The sequence below is a fragment of the Lates calcarifer genome, linkage group LG16_LG22 (assembly GCF_001640805.2).
Source record: "Lates calcarifer isolate ASB-BC8 linkage group LG16_LG22, TLL_Latcal_v3, whole genome shotgun sequence".
Taxonomy (NCBI): domain Eukaryota; kingdom Metazoa; phylum Chordata; class Actinopteri; family Centropomidae; genus Lates; species Lates calcarifer.
In genome coordinates, this window is record NC_066848.1 from 919777 (window position 1) to 937179 (window position 17403).

At 42.6% G+C, this 17403-nt stretch overlaps 1 protein-coding gene across 1 annotated transcript in view; it reads left to right on the forward strand.

Annotated features, from left to right (window-relative positions):
- LOC108890397 (gamma-aminobutyric acid receptor subunit pi) overlaps positions 1 to 17403 on the forward strand; it is a 60623-nt gene that overhangs the window by 37897 nt on the left and 5323 nt on the right. The window contains 4 exon segments of the mRNA XM_051076810.1: positions 8306 to 8418; positions 10624 to 10691; positions 11230 to 11447; positions 13518 to 13600. Coding sequence (XP_050932767.1) covers positions 8306 to 8418; positions 10624 to 10691; positions 11230 to 11447; positions 13518 to 13600 — 482 coding nt within the window.

Genomic DNA, 17403 nt, shown 5'->3' on the forward strand with positions numbered 1-17403 from the left:
GATGGGATTTTTCTCTGGATGGTTAAGATTTTCTTCATAACTAATCTGTTTTTTCCTCAGTAATGACATTACTCTGTAATGGACAGGAAAAAATGCTCGAGTAATTATAGATTAACCACGAAGGCATAAAATGCATCTTTGATGATTTCCCTTAATGAAAATCTAACTTGTCTCTGTAAGATGGCGCTTATAGTTTCTGTCAACATTAACATTAAGCTTCAGTTTAATCTCTCAGTCCATTTCATTTGATTTAGAGTGTTTCAGCCAAGACTTGACATCATTTCATTTCAGACGCTGCTCACAGATCACTTTCAGTTGAAAGAATAACATTTGTTTTCATGGCTTTTACTTTAAAAAAGATCACTTTTACAGCTTCATGTATCAGCGTTTATTTACTGTCCTCCTTCATGACATGCTGAGTCTACCTATATGTTACTCAGTTATTATGGCCACTCTGTGTCCTGCATGTTAGCCATTGTTTTTTCCTTTATACATGATCCACATCTAACTTTAGTCCAAACCACCATCTTTTCCTAAACCTGAACCAAACTACAAAAATAACCATGTGTTCACTTTTGTTACCATGACAACCAAGCTCTGGTGCGCTCCTGTGGGTCCAACCTGTAAAGTCGTTCAGGTTGGAGGACTTGTTGGAGTATCTGCACCTAATTTTGTGGCAGTCTGTCAAGTAGATGTTTCAATATCACACAGGAGAAGTGAAAGTGTTGACCCTCTGGTGGTGCTACAGTAACAGTAAGAGGAGTTAGGATTCATCCTCAGGGCACCATGGGTATCAGACCAAATGTCATGGTTAGTCCATCCAGTAGTGTTGAGATATTTCAGTCTGGAGTGGTGCAAAAACCGACCGATGGACCGACTGACAGACAGACGTTGCCATCCCTAGAGTCATGCTGCTAGCATGGTGAAAAAAAGAAAAGATTGTTTTTGCACCAGCAGTGTTGCCCTGTGGGATCCCTGCCAGCCATACCATCACATGTTCAGACTCTCCTTATTTCTGCATTAAAGAATGTGGAACTTGGATAAAATTATTACTCACGGTTCCCCTTTTCAAGTCTTGTCAAAGACAGCCGTCCTGTCAGAGCGACGCTGTCTCTGATTAAAACAGTCCTCAAAACCAGTCACTCACTTTTCACACAGCATTTGTCAACATGACTCTAAAGCTTCGTGCAGTCGTCTGTGTTTCTTCCTCTCAGTTAAACCCTGCTCCACAGAGGCATCGAAATTTGCATCAGTGTTTTGCAGTCAGTGGAAATTGCATTATCTTGCAGCACTGGGCATAATTTTCTTTAGCATTAAGGAGAGGAGTGAGGGACCTCACTCTCCTGCAAGACAACCACCAGGGTGGAGCCCACTCAGGAGGCAGTGCACACATTCAGTCAATTACTCATGGTTGACTCTTAGAGCGCTATCTCGCTGTAACTGCATAAAGAGAGGCGAGTGGAGTTTGGATCTATAAACATCAGACTGAAAGCAGGCCATCAGCGCTCCCCACTGCCCGCTGGATTTGTCTCACAGCAGGTTCACAGAAGCTGCGTTTAATCACTGAGAAAAACTCACTGAGGAATGAGAATGTTTTGTTGAATCCCACTTGTCAAATCATGCACCATTTATTGTTTAGACAGCCATGTGTCTGTGTTTTCTCTTTTGTCAAGATGCAGTTTACCAGAACAATGCTATAGTCATACTCTTCACACACACACACAAAATACACTCTCAAACCACCAGTTCACACACGTACATGCTGCAGAGCTCACATGAAAAACCCTGTTAATTTACTGTATGATTCAGGATACTGGTTAATCTCTGATTGTGTCTGTGCTGTAATTGATCGAACGCTGTGAGGATATAAGAGGGCATGACAAGTTGATCCTGCAAAGTGAGCAATACTTCAGTTTAATTGGCTGGGGGTGATGGATAGAGCACTTCATTGACAAATCTCGCTCTGCCTCTTCAATAATCAGCAGAGGTTTCCAGGCCTGCATGTGTTATTAATGAAAACGAGGTCAGAATAATACAATGGGATGAGGAATGATTAGGACGTGCTTTTGTGACTTTGAAGTAGACCTATCAGGGTTGTTAAGGATACAGTATGAAATGATTTCTTTCTCCTTCTACTGGTTAATTGCAGATAACTTCCAGAGATGCATCTGCAGGAGGTTTTTTGTTTTACACGGTTTGAGGCCAGAGAGCAGACCAAATCAACGTGTACATGCAGCACTTGTAAATTTGCCAAAAATAGAGTCACACATTTTTCATGTCACAAGTCAAATTTTTTGTCTGAGATTCAGACTTTGGTGGGCTTATGAAGACAGTAAATGTTCTGTATTTGGCAGGAGGGAGTGCTTCTGTTCTCCTATGTGGAGGGGCTTAGGGAGCTGCCTGGGATAGCATGAAAGAGAGAAACAGCTGCTTTTATCCACAGAAGCCTGCGACATGAACTCAGGAGGACTTTTATTTTTTCCGTGGTGCTGCCTGGTTGCCTGCCTCTGCATCTCTGAGCGTGGAGTGGCTGAGAGGTCTGAGGAAGCCTCGGAAGTCCCTGATGAGTGAGAGATTAATCTCTGTATGTGAGAGCAGCAGCGACTTTCTTCAAATCCCATTTCACAGCGGCAAAAAAAATATAATATTCTCTGCAAAAGAAGAAAAGAAGACGTTTAATACAACTTGACAAGCGAAGCATCCGGTATGAAGCTAACGTTTCTAGCACACCTTGAGGATTGAGCTAATGCCGTATGTTTTACCTGTTCTCTCCAGCAGCTTGTCACAAGACAATGGACGGCTCCGCTGTCTCACAGCCTACTGTACTGAGGAAGTGCTCTGCATTTGAAAACCTTCATGCAGTGAAGCAGTGTAATTTCAGCACTGTATGGAGGGAAAATGAAGCAATTTCTGTGGTTTCCCATTTGATCTGGGTCTGTGAATTAAGACGCAAATGTCATTCATTGTCATTTGAATATGAATTAGTGTGATTCTCTGACCTTGAAGGTCAACTGAGGACCTTCTTTAGTTCATATGATACACTGAATAACTAATCTTCATACATCCATAACCTCAATTACATCACAGTGACATAACCCATGTAAATTAAAACAGTCCCTCAGAGGGAATTCTTCCATTTAACATATCAAGTTTGATTAAATGCACTTTATTGTTGAATTAATTGAGAGTATAAGGATAGAATATATATGATAATGTAATACTGACTTTGCTCTCTCTCCCACTATGCTCAGCTGATTTGTACTCCTCCTGAATGAGGAATATTCATTCAAATTGCTCCCTGTGTGTATACAGATCACACATGTTTGACTCCTCTGTGAGTGTCGTAGCACGTTAAAGGCTGCAGGGATTTCTGCAGCGAAGACCAAAAGGCCAGCCGAGGGAGTTTGGGGGGAATGAGGAACGACATGAATCAGTGACAGAAGAGTGAGAAGCTGGTTGGAGTTGAGCGTACTGCTGAGTGGGAGGAAGAGTGGAAGAAGGACTGGGAGAGAAGGGGGTCCACAGAGAGCGTTACTCAGCTCTCTGCAGGGGTTATATTCAACTGAATTAATCTGTTGTGAAATGTGCAAGTGCTGCCTGGACTGATGCCTTGTGTGCATTGGAGATTGGGAAGAAGAGTGAGGGTGGGGAGTTGGAGCGTAGAGGGGGTCTGTGGGGAGGCTATGTAATGAAACAGGATCTGAAAAGGCGAATTCCCCCACAGGGTTTGAGTCCTTCATTCCAAGCCACCCTGTCACCCCCGTATTAGTCTGTCTGAACCTGCTCCTCCACCCACACATCCAACATTGAAACACAAGACACATTAGCATAGCCTGTAGGCCTCAGAATGGATGTATATAGGCACAGAGGCCAGTCTGTGGTAGCAGAGGTCGCCCATGGCTGTACCACTGCAGCTGGCCAGATGTTCTGTATGTACTGTGTTACACTCAGTTTTACAGTGCTGAGTAGCTACCAAGGAACATGAAGGAAACTAGTAAAGAACTGCAGATTAATAAACAGCTGCAGAGTAACACTAAATTAAATGATTGCACCCTGAACTGTGAGGCAGTTAGCCTAGCTTAGCATAAAGACTGGAGGTAGGGGGAGACAGTTAGCTTGGCTCTCTTTAAAGTTCACCTGGATGCAAATAAAAGTATTTCCCAAAGTGTTCTGTAAAAGTATGGCAGTCAGTGTTTGATTTCACAATTACTCTTTGTTTGGTGACAGCTGAGTATTTCACTCACTGCTAGAAGTCGTACGACGGGTGTAATATTTACGCTAATTAGCTTTTATCATGATGCAGTGAATGAACTCAGACACTGTTAATACTGTGAGAAAGAGATGAAAAGAGGGATGAGAGACGAGGAGAGGAAAAAAAATCAAAGTACAAGAGTGAGACAGGAGAGAAGAGGAGCAGAATAAGCAAACCAAAGGACTCATTACTGAGAATAGCAGACGATTTTGATCATGAAAAACAGCGACAGACGGATCATTGCTTCCTGCTGGCACTTGCTTTTCCACAACACTCACACAGCTAAGAAGCAATTATTTGTGGCTGGCCAATTAGCACATAAGAAGGTGTTGTATAGATCCACAGTGGCATGTGTCGGTGCTGATAATGTTGCTGTTACAAGTGCCACGACAGATCAAGCCCTCAGAAATAAGCTGGTGCCACGAAACTCTGTTGCTCGTGTCGACATCAAACTTCCAACTGTTGAGCTTGAATCTGCTGGATGATCATTTGATCATCAGTGTTTACTGAGACTTTTGGATGAAGAAATTTGAGTTTCTTCTCTTGTTATAGGATCTATTCATCCTACTCATTCACACACAACCTACCTGCTAATCACTGAGCTGAGACTCTAAACTTTTAGTTTAGTAAACATCAAACTTTTCATGAACGTACCTCAGGGTGAAAATGATTTAATCATGCTGCTGATTAGTGCATCAAACACCAGGTGCACTTTAATGCTGTCACTTTAAATCCATCCATCCTTTTTAAATGGAGCTTGTCAGGTTCAAAGTTGCGAGTGGGCCGAAGCTTATCCCAGCATGCAACGGGTCAGAGACAGGGAACACCTCAGACAGGTTGTCAGTCACTGGGCTAACACTTCTAGACAGAGAAACACACTCAGGCAATTTGAGTATGACCTGAGTGTGTTTAGTTTGTGGGATTAAACCCAGCTGCTGGGCTCATGTGATGAGGTGTGAGGTGACAACAGTTACTGAGCCGTCTCACCCAGCATTATTTCACTAAACCACAACATTTTAACTACCAGTGGACTTTCATTATTCATCTGCTGGGAAAATGAAGAGCAGGAAGGCCAGTGGACGCTGCTCCTCAGAAAAAACACTGACAGGTTTTAAACATATATTCATGTTTTTGCAATTGTCTTGAAGCCAAACAACAGCTTGTGAGTTAGTATGGCCGAGGCCGTCCTCAGCTCAGTTGTGGGCATTCGGTGTGTCATGTTGTTATTCTTGATAGGCAGACCTGGTGAGCAGGTGTGTCGGCTCTGTCAGCGAGCATTCTGGGAAAATGTGCACTCTACAGATCGTGCTTTCATCTGGGGAGAGAGGGATGCTACAGTACATAAACATGATGTTTGTGTGTGTGTGTATACAGTGTGAGTTCATGTGTGTGGTCGGCACACAGCCTAAATATCCTGGTGTTTTTGTGATCATGCCGCCTCGCTTATAAAAAACAAAGTAAGTTGTTTATATTAGGAGCCTGTGTGATTCCTGGAGTGTTCTAGAGATCTGTCTTTTCCTGTTTTTTTCATTGTCAGGGCTCAGTGGATAGCAACTGTTTGGCAGGTTGGAGGACTGAGGTCTCATCCCGGTCTGCAGGTGAAGGTTTAGACAGCCAAACGTCCAGAGTCTGGGGATTTACAGAGATGGATAGAGTGAGAGGAGCTGGAGGCTCCTAGCTCACACTCAAGGAAGCAGTGTCTCAGTATGAACATCAAAGACGAATAGATCTGTCATCTGTAAGTGCTGCGTTATAGGAAATCAATGCCATGATATGTGGCACCTCCAGTTATGTTTTCTATACTTCTCTTCCATACTAGTCCTTATATATATATATTTTATAATGTCCTTGAAGAGTACATTTTGTTATTTCCATGTTTAACATCTAATATTTTTACATTTCTTATTGCTTCCCTCATCTGTGTCACAGCAGAGACAGAGGTACACGGCCTTCTCCCTCGTACAGATGTAAAGGCATGTGTGGCCGTAACGAGGGTCATGCAGACCCAGATTGATAATGCAGCACGCCAGAGGCAGAGCGCTGTCACTTCCGTCACTAACATGGCTTTTCCATCCGAGGCTGTTGCCTGCTGAAACAACTGGCTGCAAGCCATGTGAGTGAGACTTTATGCAGCATAGCAACAGTGTGCTGGGAGCGAGTTACCCCACTGTCTAAGCTGATTTGACACAGTCAGGTGAAACAAGTTCTGAGTTTCATGGGAAAGACTTGTTCTCCGCTCCTTTCTGGAGAAGCCTGTCTGGTCCAGAGGTTGAGCTTCACCTGTAGGACAGCCCGTTTTCTCATGGGGAAGAAACGGGAAGAACAAGTGATTCTTTCACACACAGACGTGGACGCCCACTGAGAGGTGATTTAACACCTTTGTGCCTGTCCCCATTAATGTCTCTCTAAGTCAGTCACACAAAATCAAGTGGTGACTTTAGGAAGGACACGGCAGCCTGCACGGTGAAAATCACACAGGTTCAGGCTGAAACATGTTGATGAAAATCAAATGAAAGTGAAAAATGACAGTTGGTATCTCTTCTCTATTCTGTGTTCACTTTAGTCAAATCACCTTTTCTATCCAGGCTGTCGTTAGGGAGGGAAATGTTGGTGGGTCACTCCACCTCTTTGGTCCAGACCGGACACATCTCCACAAACTCTTATCTTTTGAACTGTTTATGATAGAGACAAGCTTTAAATAATATCTCAGCCATGAGATTCTTGAATGGTTTATAAGTATATATCAAAAGATTTTCCACTGATATATAACTAATATATAACTCATTTTCCACATTTTATTATTGCCTCTGTGTCATCATTGTTGACTAACTGTAGATTTTTGCTGTTCCTGGTGTTTTTTGTCTAACTAGTTGACGGAGTTAAGAACAGCGTCTCAGAGCTGCTAACATGGCTGGAAACCTTTTTTAGACTCTAGTTTGGTTCCATGAAGTGCAATGGCTGTGTCTCCCTACAGCAAACTAAGCTATAATGGGTTACATGTAGCATTTTATCATCAATAAATCATTACATTCATCTTGAGATGTTTCTATAATTAACATATACAAACAAGGTCATCACCAGGAGGAAACTGTGTCCCACAGAGTCCGATGTAGCGAGAAATTGAGAAATTGCCTCGTGAAACAGAAAGAGGAGGATGTTTTTCCAGCAGCAGAGTTTATGGAAGACGCCAGCACCAACAGTCAGAAGCCAATTATCCAAGTCAGTTAATATGTTTATAACAATTACACAGAGGCATCAAAATTGATTTGCCACACACCGATGTTTTGAAACGTCTTCACACTAACAATAAATCATATTCACTGATAGTGTGTGATAACAAAAACTGGCCTCTGTATTCTTGCTCCGTATGACAACATTTGACTGCAGCAGCACACAAGTGACAGAGGGGAGTCTGAAAAGCTGCCAGCATATGAAGATGAATGTTTTCTGCCTCTGCACATGGCCTGATCTGTCTTGCTTCAGTCCCTCTTACATCATAGCACGTGCCTCAGGGCTTTCTCTCTACAGAGCAGGCGTTCTGTATTTAGAGCCTGATTTATACACAAACACACATACCACTGGGGAAGGCGCAATGAGTATTCTTTTCCCCTGCCACAATTGCCAGCAATATAATCATCTTCCCACACTTCAGTGTGCCTTTAAGGATAGAATTCAGAAAGAACGAGGGGGGAAAGAATCTCATGAAAGCCAACAGTAATTTTTAAAAGTGAATGGAGAAACAGAGATGGATGGTGTAAAATATTCTGAACCCAGTCAATTCAAGGTAATCTAATTATTAAAAGAAGCAAAGCATCTTTTTTCTTCTCTTTCTTCCTGTTTTTTAGCTCCTAGTTGCCATTTTAATTTTCTTTGCCTCAGCGTGGTTTGGACGACTCGCTGTAGAGCTCAATCGACACCCTGCGGATTGTGTGAATAGGGAGGGGGTCGTGAGGAGGAATCCACCAGGTAAATGCACAATGGGAGGATAATAATCCTTATTTCTGCTCCTCTCTCTCTCTCTGGCTCTTTCTTTTTCTCTGTCTTTGCTCTCAGGTTGTTAGAGAGTTCGTTGCTCAATGCAGAAGTGAAGGAAGGAGAGATTCTGCCTCCTACCATTCAGAGGCTGATGAAAGGATACAACAAGTACCTCAGGCCTTTCTTTGACAGTAAGGAAACTGCAGACACACGCAGCCATGGAAATGACAGAACACTCAGGGGAAATGTGTGTTTGACAGAGAGGGGTTGGTATTGAAATTTTGTGCTTGCGTGTCTCTCCTGAATAATATAGGCTGACATACATACGTTTGAATTTACTGCACATGTATAATATAATATGAGACCGAGTCCAATTTATCAGTGAAATTGCTTTTTTCCGTAATTACTCTCAGTGCAATGAAATCATAACACGTTTATATGTGCAGAAGAAAACAAGCATCAACACTGATATGAGGCCAGTAAATAAGTAAACGTGCATTAAATCTTCAGTCTTAATCTCATTATATCATTAAATCTGACAATATAATGTTGTCAGTAGTTTAACAGATCTGAACTGCTGATACACCTCTCACCAGCCAACTAATTCATAAAGGAACAAATCTATCTCAGTGTTCACTTTCAGAGGAACAATGTTATATCATTCCCTGCAAATCCCTCGCTACTGTTATTGTTCCAGGCTCTGGGAATCCGTCACAATGTGATTATGGTTTGTTTACTCGCTGTTTGATCTGTAATAACAGCCCGGACTTTAACAAGGCGAATGCTATTCAGCTTGATCACAAGGCCTTCTTGCCTGGGAACACAGGTTTGGCACATGCTGATGGTAAAAGCACTGGTGAACACAAACACACGTTATTCACTCACCCACACACATGTTTGCTTTACTCGCACTGTGAGCACGTCCATGGATTTGATTTATTCTCTAACCCTTAAGCACAACTCATCCAGAGATGCTTCACTAAAACTCGTAACACCTTCTTCCTTCTTCTTGTGGCGTCTTTTCAGCCGTATAAAGTAGAAGTAAAACTATTTTCAACATTTTGGTGCAAGGTGCAGGGTTTCACCACCTGTCAGTGTCATCCTTGTGCCAGACAGCCTCAGGCTCAGCCAGGTCTGCTCACTGCAGTCTGACAGAAAGCCCCCTAACACCAAACTTAATCATTATTTCTAACACTCAGGTAACCTTATAGCAATAGTTCAGCATTTTGGGGAATACACTTATTTGTTTTCTTGCAGAGAATAAAAATCTTTACACAATAGGAGCTAGTTTTTTTTCTCCTTTGTGATTGTGACGTCATTCCAGAAGGTTTTTGCACCACAAGTAAATGCATCGCAATCACATAGATTACCAGAAGCTGCTCTGTGTAATCAGGACGTCCAACTGTCCCACCAATGTACTAAAATACGCCTGGAACCACTTGTGTTTCAGCTCCTGTATATTCAGGCGTCAAAGGCCTTTAGATTGAAGATTCACTCTGTATGTTTGGATGCTAACTATGAATCTACAGACAGCAGACAGTTGTTTTAGCATTAACAGCGATACTACAGAAACCAAACAGGCTGTTTCCTCCTGTCTGTCTGAGATCATCTAACGTCATGCAGCGAATAAACGTATTTCCCCAAATGTTGAATTGTTCCTTTAAAGGTAAACTCCAGCAGATGTATCAGCCAAATGTCTGAACTTTAAACTGAACTTTTTCTGCCTCTGCGCTGGTGACGGACGCAGCCGGAGGTGTTGTGTTTTTTGTCGTGTTCTCATAAACACGATATCTCGGTAACACCTTCAGGGATGTTCTTCAAATTTGTCACAAACATTCACTCGGACTCAAGGATGAACTGATTAGAATTTGGTGGTCAAAGGTCAAATGTCAGGGTCACTGTGGCTGCACAAAAACAAGTTTCTGCTTACAGTACCTACACACTCGTACCCACAAACACAAAGACATGTACAGTATACAGTATCTGCAGTATGACAGCAGCCTCATTACTCTCTCTCACAGAGAGGAAGATTGATAAGTGAGAGAGAAGGAAAACGGGAAGATGAAACATAGGACAGCAGCAAAGTTACGCCTCTTTGATGGTGAATCAGGGAGAACTAATTCCCTCAAGGAGGTTCACACTTGACAGACTGCAGCTGTTGATGAGCCAGCAGTGTGGGGTCTTTAGCATTTTTAAATGTCCTATCCTCCAATAACCTTTCATTATACAACACAATGCTTTATTGTACAATACATCCCTCTGAATATACTGTACCCTGTTACGTCACACGACTCAGTCACATGCACAGTTTGCATTAACGCACTCACACTCAAATCTCAAATGAGATGACACATGCAGCAAATATATATTAGTACTGGTTTCCTCTTTGTTTCTAGATGGTCCAGTAACAGTGGGCATGAGCCTGGACATCGCCAGCATTGACACCATCTCAGAGATCAACATGGTAAGGCTGCAAGCTGCTGAAACAACATTCAAACCGAGATTACAGCAAAACATTATGGTTAATTTTACTCGTAAGGAATTGGAGATCCACCGTTCAGTTCATGTGTAAGTCTCAGTTAAACAGTGGACAGAGCAGCAGCACTCGTCTGGGAGTGATGGCGTTAATTCCCGTGCTGCTGAACATGTTTGGTTGGGAAATTACACTCACAGCTTGTTGCCACACAATGGAAGAAACTGATTATGTAGCTACACGTGATGTAACATCAGGACTTATGTTCAGTGTCCCTAAAAACCAGAACAGACTTGCTGACTTGAGGCAATGCTGAGGATTACTGTTGCGTCAGGCACAGAAGGGCTTAGGGACCTGACGCCATCAATACCCAACAATGCAAAAAAAGCCCCCAGCTGACTAATGAAATACAAGTGTTGAAGGAGAAGCTTGGTTTGCAAAAACCTCACTTGTCTGTCAGCATATTATTGACATGCTTGTTAAAGTAGTCTGTTAGCCCTGTTGTGACCTTTGGGCCCCGATCCTACAGGACTACACCGCCACCATTTTCCTCCGCCAGCGCTGGACAGACGAGCGCTTGGTGTTTGAAGGCAACAAGAGCCTGAGTCTTGACGGGCGACTTGTGGAGCTCCTCTGGGTTCCCGACACCTTCATCGTGGACTCCAAGAAGTCCTTCCTTCACGACATCACTGTGGAGAACAGACTGATCCGCATCTTCCCCAACGGGACCGTTCTCTACGCGCTGAGGTGGGATAACGAATAAGATTGTTGGTTTATTGGTTGCTGTTTGTTTTTTCCGCTCCAGCACACAATGAAAAGTAGGCCAGGGAGCAGAGAAGAAATTGGCTGAGGGAGAGCGTGTGGGTTGAATTCAAGATAATGTGATTGCAAAGCAGGGAGTCGTGTCAGTTCTATTACTTGGCTATTGGATAATATGAGTAGGAGCATGTGATGTGTCGATACAAAGAGCTGTGGTCCATCGAAGCAGCATAAGTCCTGTCCCACATCAGGATTTCTGTGTGCAGGGGGTGAAACATCTGACAGGCTCCAATCAAGTGCCTGAATCATGCATTACCTTGGCATTTTGATTAGATGCTGGGCCAAGCAGAAAGGTCATAGATGATCCAGCAGGTGAATTTGTCCAGCTCTGTTAAGCCTGTGATGATGGGATTTACACATCCTACTGTTTTTAACCTCAGCTCATATATGGATTGTGTAAAAGCCGTCCATGGTGATTTGACTTCACTGTCTCAGTCCTTCAGCACAGTACAGTCATACATGGTCTGGTTATACAATGAAAGGGAAATAAGGTCACATGGGAGAGATTCTCACTGCTCTAATGGTAAATTTGTATCACAGGGGGAAAATGTACGTGGGTGTCATGTTATAGAAAATTGGGTTGGGTATTCAGGCTCAGTGTGGTCTGGCTTCACAGTTAATCATGTCTCTACACAATCAAATCGTCAGGAGGGCACTGTGTTGCTCCTCTACATGGAGGGGATCTGGTATGTAAACAGGCTTGACTGTGAGTTTTGATTTATTTTTATTTTTAACAAGTGCCTGACATGTGACTGTGTTTGTGTGTGTGTGTGTGTGTGTGTGTGTCTATAGTCTTCATGTACTGTACTTTTGCCTCCACACAGAGAAGTGCAGCGTTTCAGGGCTTTACTGTGACAGAGGAAATGAGGAGGAGGAGGAGGAGGAGGAGGCTTGTGCTTCACACTCAGAGAGCAGAACCAGTGAGAGTAAAACAAGCCAAAAAAGATGATAGTCAGGAAAGGGACGGCCACCTCAGGGAGGTGGGGGCTGTGAAACAGGACAGAGTGAAGTGAGAAATGTGAGGTGTTGGAGGAAAAGGGACAGCTGTGGTAAATGTTTCAGTGCTGTGCCAGGGGGGGATACATGAGAAAGCACTGAGGTGAAGATTGAACACTTAAAACAGGAGATTCAATTAGAATTACTGTATGCTACTTTTATGACTTAGGAAGCTCCAGTTCATATCATATTTACAATGATTTAATCTGTTATTTATTTTAACTCAGCAGAATTATTGTATTTTACAGGAACATTCATACTGAGTCCATCATGTCATTAATCTGCACCAAGGAACATTTATGCGTGGCACTTGATTCTAAAAACAAGAGTAAAACTGCATCATTCTGAGAAGTTTTATACACTTAAAGGCCTTTGCAAAGCAGGAGCGTGATGAATAAACAACACAAAAATACTCTCCTGTGAATATACAGGAGCTGCAGCACGGCTGGTTCCTGACATATTTTAGGTGGGACAGTTCAAGGTTGTGCTCAGGATGCGAGCGCTGCATCTGAGGAGGCAGACGACCAACTACCAGGCTCCTTTGACCCAGTCTGTGTGATTGGCTGATTCCTTTATTCACAGTGCAAAAGCTCAGGAAAATCAACTTCCAAAAAACAAAAATGTATGTTGCATTTTCGCCTCGTTATACTCTGCGAAAGTACTTACAACCAAAACAACAGTTTGGAAAAAGAAAAACCCTGTGTGTAAAGACTTAAAACAGCAAAGTGAAAACTTCACTCTGTTACAGGTGATCTCAATGTGCCATAGAAAGCTCAATTCATGCATTATTTCAGATCCGATTTCGCACCAAAAACCGAGCCAGCTTATTCCTTAGAACAGCACAACTTCAACCAGAGCTGGAAAATAATTCACAAATCTCTCGCATTGTTTGTTGGAATGAATGAATGCCTGGTATGAACTGCAACCACTGTGATGCCAAAATAACATCTACTGCAGGTTTCCAATAATACACAATAACACTTCAGCATCTCTGATTTTTAGGATTACCACCACTGTGGCCTGCAACATGGATCTGACCAAGTACCCCATGGACAAGCAGACGTGCACGCTACAACTGGAGAGCTGTAAGGACACTTCATACTTGATAAAGAAAATCAGAAGTGTGCAGCTTGAGTCTGTGGCAGAGTCAGTGGGTGGGCTCGGTTTCAGATGAATCTGATCAAACCAGGGGATCAAACGGATCACTTTCTCTCATCTTCTAAACTGCTGGAGTGTGTCTGCATGTGTGTGGTGTGTGTGTGGTGTGTGTGGTGTGTGTGTGTAGACTGCATACTCATGTCACACAGCAGACAGACACAGGGCAATTCATAATGTAGTGTTTTCTCTTTGTGCGTTTGTATGTCATAAATGTCTTGGTTGCTGTCATGAAATCAAAGAAGCTGTGCGTCATTTTCTGTTTTATTTTGAAATTATTCACCTTAGTGTCTGTTGTGCTTCTACTTCCTGTCATTGTGTTTTTCCTTCTCCCCAGTCAGCCCTGCACTCACCTGGTCTCTCCTCACCTGCTCCTCTTTCATCATTATCTCAGTCTCTGTATCTACTTAACCTTTTGTTACTAATCCTTCATCAGCTCGTTTGTGGATGTTCCCACTTTTGTTCCCTTGTGTTTCTTTTCCTTGTCTTTGCATTTGTCTGCATCTGAAATCCTTAAACCTTAACTGGAGGTTAGCTTAGCATAAATAAATCAGGGGTAAACAGATACCAACACATTCATCATTAATTTAACATGCTGTGTCTTGTTTGTTTAAGTTTATTTTAAAAGGAGCATCATGATCATCTGTTTTCCACCAGCTTCCAGTCTTTTTGCTAAGCTAAGCTAACTATCTCCTGGACTGTAGCGCCATAGTTAGTTAAGTATCATGTGGAGTTTCTGAGTGCTAGCAGCCCTATGGAGAAGTGTTTTTAAAAGTGGGCTCCTATTCTGCACACACACAACACTTGGTGGCAGTGGCAGGTAAAAACACATCACACACAACAGACAGGGAAAAGACTGCCTGCAACAAACATGGATGTAAACACTACATGATTTAAATACAAATGCTTCAGGAAGAGGAAAACACACTCAGCATTTTTGGTTAGATGTCAAAAATACACACAGTGCTTTTCACATAAGTTGTTTGTTTGTTTACAGCAGAGCTTCACAGGCACCTTAACACACAGACATGAGACTGATTTTGATCTCCTCTGACTCTGCTGAAAATCCCAAAATTCCCAGAATGTTAAATTATTCTGTTAGTCCTTGACTGATCCAAATATGCTTCTCTTAGCAGCTTTTTCGCCAAAAGCCCTGAGGCGGCATGTTTTATGGTCAGCCCTGTCTCCAGGACCAGGCCCACCTAATCTTACAAATCCTTTAAACTCATATTAATATCGTAAGAATCCAAACTTCTGCAGGAGGCTTTAAAATCAGTCTCCTTGACATTTTCCTGAATTAAGAGGAAGTTCACCTAATTTGGATATTTTCAGTGGTTCCAAGAGGAAATATGGTGGCAGTGTGTTTATAACCAAAGCTAATTATTGTTAAGATTAAATTACACGACAGGATGTTTTTTTTTTTTTTTTGGCTGAAGAAGTTCCCCCTTCTCTGTCAGCCTTCCTCGCTCTGCTGCCATCTTTGCTTTCCAGCTCGCTTTTTGCTCCGTGCTATTAAATGACAGCCAGCCAGGCTAAGCTAAGTCTGATCCCTGCCAGGAGCCCACCAGGACCTCAGTGCCAAATAAAACATTTAATGGCAGCTCCAGTCCCACTTAGCAGACAAAAAGACATCTGGAGGTTAAAGTTAGGTAACTGGGAGGATGATGGATCCTTCCTCCGCTGCTTCAATAATTCCAAACTAAATATCTGCATCTTTCGCTCTGTCTGTCTCTCTCATCCCGCTGCTCTGCCTCTCCTGTTTTCTCTCTCTCTCCTTCAATCTCTATCTCCCTCTTGCTCTGTGCCTTTATGAAGATGTATATTCAAGGATTTATTTCTTTTAATGCTGTGCCAAAAGTGGATGCTCTGCACAGGAGGAAGGTTTAAAGAGTGTCGTTGTGGGAGGCTGTTTAGATTGGGATTGTGGTAAAATATTTAGTGCGCTCTGACAGCAGAGAGAGTCAGAAGACGTCGTCACGATCATCTCTGATCTTTGCTTTAATTTACCTTTTTAAACGCTCAGATTGTGAATGTGGCGACTTGTTTTCAAGAGGCCACGAGGCGCTGGGAGGTTGGACGTACCCCTGAGTAACTCTGTCCATGTTATTGCTCTGCATGTCACTACCCATTTGTGTCTCTGATTTGTACAGTAATGTCAAGGCTGTAGGTCAGGAAAATAATGAGTTCTTGTGGTAACAGCAGCACAATAAGAGAAAAGAGTGAATTTACAGCATCAAAGTCACCACTGCCCCTCATTAGGAGACCCTGGTCAATAATACATGAGTCCATGTGGGTTTAAATGGGCTGGCAGTGATGGCAGAACAGCAGATTACAGAGGTGTACTCAGCTTCAGCCAATAGCTCCTCTTCTTACTTTTCTTATTCTCTTGCGCCCTCTGCAGATAAATTAGGAAAATACACCAAAGACGTTCAGCCTTGTTAATCACATCTTTATCACATTTTATCATAAAACCCAACATCTATTGTTATTCTTGAATACTGTAGGAGTTATACTGTTCTATCTGAGGCACTGGCACAGTTAGCTGTGGCATCTTTGACCATGTTAATTTTGCATGTCTTCTTATTCCAAGTCTTATTTGGGTTATCTAGGCTCTCTAGGGCCCAGTGCAATATGCATGATTAGCCTGTTATGGTACGAGGCGAGAGTTAAGCTCTTCATCAAGACTTCATTTTTTCTTTTTTCTTTCTTGCCTCCCCCTTTGAAGAATTGAATGAACACTGTAAATGCATTTCCATTAGCAACTCCTGTCAGATCTCTCAGTGTCAGCCTGTGTTACAGTGAATAATGGGGCTTATTCGGTTTCCACTCTGACTCTAACTACATACATAAAACATTAACATTGTGTTACATACTATGCCAAATCCATGTGTTGTTTTAACAGCAGATATATCTGAGTGTTGCTGTGTAGACTACAGAAAGACATGATGTCTTAAACTAGCTTTCAAAGGCGTTTCACATTCCCTTTGGTTCCTGCCAAATGTCTCTGTTTGCTGATGTTTAGCATTAGAGGGAATTTACCACCCACTATGGGCTGCAATCCCAAACAACTCAACCATGAGAGGATCCGACGTTAGCATAGCTTTAGCAATTAACATTCCCAGCTGTTCCCACCATTCCTACTTTGGGGTTTAATGAAAAACAAAATACTAATATGGTTTGTGTAACATCATCATTACTATGATTATAAGCAGTTTCCTGGGTTAGTTTGTAATGTGCTGGTAATATTTCCACATGCACGAGGGAGCAGTTCACTGTGTGTTAACTGATATCACTGCTCGTCTGTCAGGCTGTTGTACTGAACCACAACCAGGGGAAGAAATATAATGGGCCACGAGTCTCATCTGCTGAATAACACTGACACATCATCAGCTTATAAAGAGTGGATGACTGAGATCTGAGGAGTTTGGAGGCCAGGTTTCTGTGGTGTGGGGGGAGCATCGTCCAGATGAATGAAGGACCCAGGGTTTCCCAGGGTTATTCTCTTGTTAGGAGCATGTGGAGCAGGTACAACAGCTGCCTGCTGCAGTTAGAAATAAGGTTAATGAGAATATTAACTCTGAACCCAAACAAGTTGCAGGGTGTAAAAAGAAAACAGTGAGTTGAAAGCAGAGACGGTCTGTGGATGACAGACTCTAAAGACTGTGTTATGATGAAAGGAGCTAAAGAGTCGGGTAATATTTCTCTGTGGGTTCTTTACAACATGAACACCGAC